Source organism: Phalangium opilio, unplaced genomic scaffold (assembly GCF_054372755.1).
Source record: "Phalangium opilio isolate 3A_F unplaced genomic scaffold, DU_Popi_V2 ptg000105l_1, whole genome shotgun sequence".
Classification (NCBI taxonomy): Eukaryota; Metazoa; Arthropoda; class Arachnida; order Opiliones; family Phalangiidae; genus Phalangium; species Phalangium opilio.
In genome coordinates, this window is record NW_028324207.1 from 11,395,342 (window position 1) to 11,402,022 (window position 6,681).

Genomic DNA, 6,681 nt, shown 5'->3' on the forward strand with positions numbered 1-6,681 from the left:
TTTACGGATGACCCCTTAAAATTAATTAAATTCGAAAACAAAAGCCCAGCTTAAGAATTGTTGGGAAGATCGTAGTCACGAGACTTTAGCACAGTAAAAGGCTGCACGTGCCATTACAAAATTTTTAAATGTTGGCGCTATTATTTGTCCCCCATCCAACCATACTAAAAACTTAGGGCAACGACAAACAGGGGCCAAGTAATTAAGCAAAACGTAAACAATCAAACCCCTCCATAGGAATTGCATTAGACTATACTTTGCAGGCTCGTAACTCTGTTTCTGCTAGAGATACGAGGATGTCCTTTGGATATGTTATAGTGCAATTTGTCCCCCATCTAACCATACTAAAAACTTAGGGCTACGACAAACAGGGGCCGAGTAATTAAGCAAAATGTGCGTCAACTTATGGTATCGTCTCACTTATTGTTATTATGTTACTTATGATTTTTGCACTAAACTTTGGAGGCTCATAACTCTTGTTCTACTAGAGCTACGGGGATCTCCTTTGGATATGTTATAGTACTCTTTGCTCCCCATACAAGGATACTTTAAACTTGACGCTACCTCATTATCGTCGTCAACTTATTTTTTTGCCTCACTTATTGTTAGAGGGTTACTTTTGATTTTTGAAAATAAACTTTGCAGGCTCGTAACTCTGTTTCTACTAGAGATAGGGGGATGTCCTTTGAGTATGTTATAGCCCAATTTGTCTCCTTTCCAACCATACTAAAAACCTTAGGGCTACGACAAACAGGTGCCGAGATATTAAGTTTAGGCTACAGGAGGTCCTTCTTAGAAACTTATACAGGAAATTATTAACCTATGATAAAGTGGGAGTAAAAGTGTAACATTGGCGTGTTGAGGAAACTAAAAAGATAAGGTATAAATTCAAGCCTTGTAAGAAAAAAGAGGGGCGTACTATTTTATCTTGTATCCTTGGACCTCCACCTTTTTCCTTTTCCTAAGAACTAATTAAAAACAGACTTCCTGAAAACCAGTAATGTAAATTATACTTTATGGAATTCGTGGGTTTTCTTTGCCTTATATATTTGGCTCGTGTTTGTGTCTTTAGTTTAGATTTAAAGTTTGCAAGCATCAAACATGTCGTGCGTTGATGACTATGGTCAGTTAATTTTCCCTGATTGGGCTAAAACTTCTCTTCTGGTAAGTAACTATTAATTAAAAAGTTTTAATTTATTTGATTACTTAAATTACTAAGAGTGAATTAAGAGCGAAAATATTTGCCTGACATATTTTATTTTATTTTATTATTTTTTTGTGAAAATTCACTTAGTTTAAAATTAAGTCCCGTGACAATATTATTATTATTATTAAATAGGATTGTTTTCCCCATTAATGATTTTATTTATTTTATTAATTAACTTATTTATTTATTTTATTTATTTATTTATTTATTTATTTATTTATTTATTTATTTATTTACGTATTTATTTATTTACTTATTTATTTATTTATTAACTTATTCATTTTATTTATTATATTTATTTTGTTTATTATATTTATTTTATTTATTATATTTATTTTATTTATTATATTTATTTCATTTATTAACTTATTTATTTACTTATTTATTTATTTATTCATTCATTTATTTATTTACTTTAGACTCCGGACTCTGGGCACGGACACATCGTTTGGACAGATTCTTGGTGGCCAGGTATGGTAATTAACAGGCCGGACACTGGTCACCTTGAATCAAACACGAACGATGCGTGGATCTTACCGGTTTCGTTTTCTTTGGGCTGGACATTGGACAGCCTGAAGCGGAACCTAACCGTGTGTGGATCCACCGGTTTGGTGATAACACCGTCAGTCCGGTAAAATTATATCATCTTTGAATTATTTTTCACTGAAATACGCATGCGCCACTTCTAAAATTGCATCTATCCCCGATTGAGCTATGAAACTCTATAAAATACCTCCTTTGAGTAGAAACAAGATGGTCTAGCCCATAATTAAGCCACATCGTTTACTTTAGATTTTTAGCAATACATTTTCGAGGCTCGTAACTCTGGTTCATACTAGGAGTATGTTATAGTCCTATTTGCCCCCCATCCAACCGCACTAAAAACTTAGGGCTAGGACAAACAGGGACCGAGTAACTGAGCGAAATGTTCGTCTCCTCCGGTTAGGGATAGTGGCCATTGAGTTCAGAACATATATCCTTCTAGAGTTCTATTTGGATATCGGGTTTTCGCGCTCGCGCGACCATCGTTTTTGAAATTATGGGACGGATGGATAACTTTATCTATTTCACTTAAAAAATACATATTTGTTACTATGGCGTCTGCTATAACTTCGTAATATAGATAGGAAATTTTTAGAAACCGCTTATGATAATGAAAGTAAATTGCTAGATTCGAGTAAAACAGAGAAGGAACTACATTAACCGATAGCATAAGGACATCATATCTCTAAGGGCCCAAGCGCATCTATTAGCAAAAACATCTAGTTCTGCTAGATGTGACGTAGACTTTGTATAGGGGCACCTTCCGAATTTTTCGTGAAATTCGCGGGAGAGAAAAATAATTTTCAAAATCAGCCACGACCGATATCCTAAGCCGGTCGTGGTCTAGACGCGAGCTTTGAGATAACGCTCCCAAGCGGTTGGGAATCAAACTAAAACACACGGGTAGGCGAGAGAGGAAGGACTAAGGGGAAAAAATAAGTAAGAGAATTTCCAGAACCCCCCAGCTCTCTCAGACACAAGAGGTAAATTCGCGCTTAGTAAAAATCACGAAGAGCTGTCGTGAGAAATCTTTGAAGGAGGGAAAAATGTTCAATGCCGGATTACTCTGCAGCGAATGCGCTCGGCCTCTGTTTAGGCTATACAATTATTAAACCACTTGAGATGAGACGGATAGCTGACCAAATCGGACATACATACATATCAACCGTAACTAAGAATCTTGGTCCCTTTGAGCGAGATAATGTCCTTATGCCGATAGTATATGTATTTTTGAGCTTTCGTGATAGTCAACTTGACAAAAATGATCACCGCAAATGTCTTTTTTTTGGAGTCCATTCAATTCCATTAATGGTCTGACACCATTGTTTTGGTAATTCCGAATTTTTTGTAGGGAATCTTAATCGTACAGTTCAAAAAGGGTTGAACTATCTAAATATTTATTAAATTTGTATACGTAAAAAATTTAGGATAGGGTAAGGGGTAAATGGTCGAAAAAACCAGTTTATTGTAGACGGCGCTGGGGTGACTTTTTTCCAGGCTGCTGTAGCCGACTCCGAGCAATTAAAAAACTGGTTTTGGACTTGTAAACCTGTCTTATTTCCAGCCCTGGTAACCGAGTCGCTCGCGAGTCGCGTCCGTCAGCGCGTGATCGAGTGGGCTCTGCTTCTGACTGGTTATTTAAGACATGGGAACAGTGATTTAAATCATTTAAAATTTTGTTTCGTAGAGCACGCACGTTATCATGTCGGGTCTGGAGCAGGATGATGTTAACCGTGACATGGAACGTTACATTCAACTTAAAAGGGAAGCCAGAAGGTTGGTGACGGAGTTCCAGTATGAAAGTGCACTGGTGACATTTCAGCAAATGCAAGAGATTCGTCACTCAGTCAAAATTGACGCAAAGATATCAAAATACAGGTATGTGTTTTTGAAATTCATAAAGCCTGGTTTTCACTGGCCCAAAACGCAGGAAAAACCGCGTTCCGCGCCGTTTTTTTAGAGGTAACTTGCCGCATAATTTCGCGATTTCTGTGCGGCAAGCACGGAATTGGTTTACTATTTTTCCGCAAATTTTTACGGAAAGGAAAGCGGTGGCCAATAGGAATCGACGAATGCGTGACGTCATAGGCTTGGTCTTGGTTAGCTCGCGAGGTTTTTTTCGACGCCATTTTTATTTAATTGAAGGCGTTTGTGTTGTCGAGTTAAATTTGTAAAAATGTATAGTTAACATTGGCTTAATTGTTATTTATATGATAAAAAATTAACGTTTTTACAAAGACGATAAATTTTAAGAAAATCGATAGGTTACTATTGGTGCATTTTCAATATAACTGTTAAGCCTTGGTCTCCGCGAGCTCGCACTCTTTCATGATATTACAAGTTTTAGTGAAAACGTTTTGCCGCCGTTTTTTTAATGAATTTTCCGCAAAATTTTGCGGAATTTTTTTTACTGTTCCGTGAAATTTTCGGCAGTGAAAACAGGCTTAACGAGGGGAAAAGGTTGAATAGCCGCGTTCTTTATGGGTCGAACCATAAGTCTATTATGTAAGGCCCCCATAAGTATGAGTCCCCAATTAGGTCCTATGCTGCCGGCGGCACTGTACTCTTATTAGCATTTTGAAAATTTGGCGGGTACGATCATCTATAGTTCCTAGGCTGTTTGCTTATACCACCGGAAGTTAGGATAGGACTTTCAACTTTTTCACCAATTGGGGAATGGGGGGGGGTACCGGTTACATGGCTGTTTAATTGTTAAATTCATGTCACATACTTTAAATATAACGGCGGAGACAAATGAAAGCGGTCATTGTCATTTTTACAAGATGAAAACAAGCTACACTTTCAGTTAACTGTCTGAGGTAATTTATCTGGCAGTTTCTCTCGATTAGACTTTAAATGGCAAGGCTTAACCTCCGCCGGAATATTTTTAAACGGCTGCCTACGATTCAGTCTTTAAGACTAAGACACGCGCAATACGAACTTGGATTATTTCATTTCCGCTTCGTGGTACCTCTAGAATCCGCCAGGGGGCGATGAAATTTCCTTACCTTCATTAGGGGCATTTGCTTATGACCTAAATTGTCTTTGTCTCAAAACTTATGGGGACCCTACATAATAGACTTATGATGGTACTACGTTTAGTACGAAATCTTCTTAGTTTTGTACCTATCCCAATTCATCTTAGAACTTTGTTAAACATCTCATTACGCGAAAGTTTCGTTGGCGCAGGGCAGCTAGGGATTCCGTGGACTACTTTTGATAAGAATAGGGGCGTCATTAGTTTGTCCATTTTTAATTTCAAGTCCATTTAGGCCTGAAACGGCTTTGTGTATAATGGCTAAGGCTAATTACGTGGCACTTGGCCAAGTACATACTAATTAGTACATGATTCGGTATCGGTTGCCACAGATCAGGGAATGTCAGGGAATTTATAAATAGGCCAAGTAGATCAGGGAATTTGATCAATGTCAACGGATATTTATTTTATCGGGGAAAATTTCTCGAGTTTATGAAAATTGCAACATCGGTTAATGTTCCAGCGTTGCCAGTAGCGTCGCTAGGGTTTGAAATTTGGGGGGGGGGGGCTAAATCTGGGCAAACTATTTTAAAGTTATTATAAGAATTTAATATAAACAAGATGGCCCAAGGGCTGGGACTTAATAGTAGCCACATCGTTATCTATTTAATTAGCACATAAATAAAAAGAAAAAATTCAAAGACCCTAAACAATAAATCAGAAGTGTCCGACCCCACAGTGGTAGCGTGTCTTACTGCTGCGCCAGCCAGCCGGGTTCAATTCCCGGGTGCGGTGTGAAAAGTTTTTTTTAATTAAAATAGAATCTCTAACTGAGCTCAGCTACCACTATTGGTTCCATTTACGCTAAAATCTGACGATAACGAAAGCGAAAACCCCGGCCAGTAATACTGCGGCTCGGGTCAAACTAAGAGCCTATCGTATACTACGATGTGGCTAAAAATTGCATAATGGGTTCATTGGAAAATGTGTTGACCTTTAAAACTCTTCGTAAATTTGTGTCAACGTGAAATTATTCGTATTTTAAAGATATACAACCTTTTATGTATAAAGACTACGGAACCGATTATGTAGGATTTTCACTCGTCTTAGGTTTATTTTTAGTTGTGCTTAGCTTTTAGAACACACTACTGGGACTCCCTTCGAAAGAACATGAAACATTTTTCTTGTCTCCATCTGATTTTTTTTCTTCTAAATTTTACTGTTTGATGTTTAAAAATTTTTATATATTGCTACAGAATTTTACGTTGCTAACAGCAATTTTTTGGTAGGGTTTACGGATTATTTTTTGGGGAGGGGGGGGCTAAATGTTCACGGAATTTCGCTATTCATCATCAAATGATTGCCTGCAAGTCTGCAACTCCATTATAATCGTTAGGGGTAAGATTACGGGAACTGTCTAACCTCCACATGGAGGAACTTACAACAAATGTCATAAAAATTTTGAACCTCTTATTTTAGTAATTAAATCAGTCCTACATTCTTAAACATAAGTTAGATCTGGCAATAAGTTAAAACGATTGAACAAAAATTATTTTGAGAAGGTGATGTTTATGGTTTATATTTTTTGTAGGGAAATTGAAGAAGAAACGTAAAAAGGGCTTCAAATATTCAACTGAATATAAAAAGGCTCTACAACGTCGCATTAGAATGGGTAAAGAAGAAAAGGGCTTCAAATGTGAACAAGTACAATTTCATCAAACATAAACGCATTCATGGCGGTGAAAAACCCTTCGTATGTGATCAGTGTGACTATGCAAGCACGCAGAAGGGTAATTTGATCGCGCATCAACGTATTCATGGCGGTGAAAAACTGTTCAAGTGTGATCAGTGTGTTTTTTCAAGCACGCAGAAGGGTAATTTGATCGCGCATCAACGCATTCATGGCGGTGAAAAACTGTTCAAGTGTGATCAGTGTGTTTTTTCAAGCACGCGG

The 6,681-nt window shown here is 37.4% G+C and overlaps 1 protein-coding gene across 3 annotated transcripts; it reads left to right on the forward strand.

Moving 5' to 3' along the window:
* LOC149629988 (uncharacterized) lies at positions 1 to 6,425 on the forward strand. 3 transcript variants are annotated; one of them, XM_089851669.1, is made up of 4 exons: positions 1 to 997; positions 1,073 to 1,164; positions 1,627 to 1,838; positions 3,438 to 3,613. In XM_089851669.1, exons 2-4 carry the CDS (start codon positions 1,102 to 1,104, stop codon positions 3,532 to 3,534), a joined length of 372 nt encoding a protein of 123 aa, XP_089707795.1. In that variant the 5' UTR covers positions 1 to 997; positions 1,073 to 1,101; the 3' UTR covers positions 3,535 to 3,613. The 3 variants fall into 3 exon arrangements, with proteins under 3 accessions (XP_089707795.1, XP_089707796.1, XP_089707794.1); XM_089851670.1 differs by lacking the exon at positions 3,438 to 3,613 and adding an exon at positions 6,319 to 6,425 and having other exon boundaries at positions 1 to 1,164; XM_089851668.1 differs by having other exon boundaries at positions 1 to 1,164.
* Positions 6,426 to 6,681: the final 256 nt, after the last annotated feature.

What these genes read in the sequence shown, in the direction of transcription:
- LOC149629988 (XM_089851668.1), top strand. Translation starts at nt 1,102, where the DNA reads ATGTCGTGCGTTGATGACTATGGTCAGTTAATTTTCCCTGATTGGGCT. An exon ending in GGGCTAAAACTTCTCTTCTG is followed by an intron (nt 1,165 to 1,626) that starts GTAAGTAACTAT and finishes TATTTACTTTAG; the next exon opens with ACTCCGGACTCTGGGCACGG. An exon ending in GTGATAACACCGTCAGTCCG is followed by an intron (nt 1,839 to 3,437) that starts GTAAAATTATAT and finishes TTTGTTTCGTAG; the next exon opens with AGCACGCACGTTATCATGTC.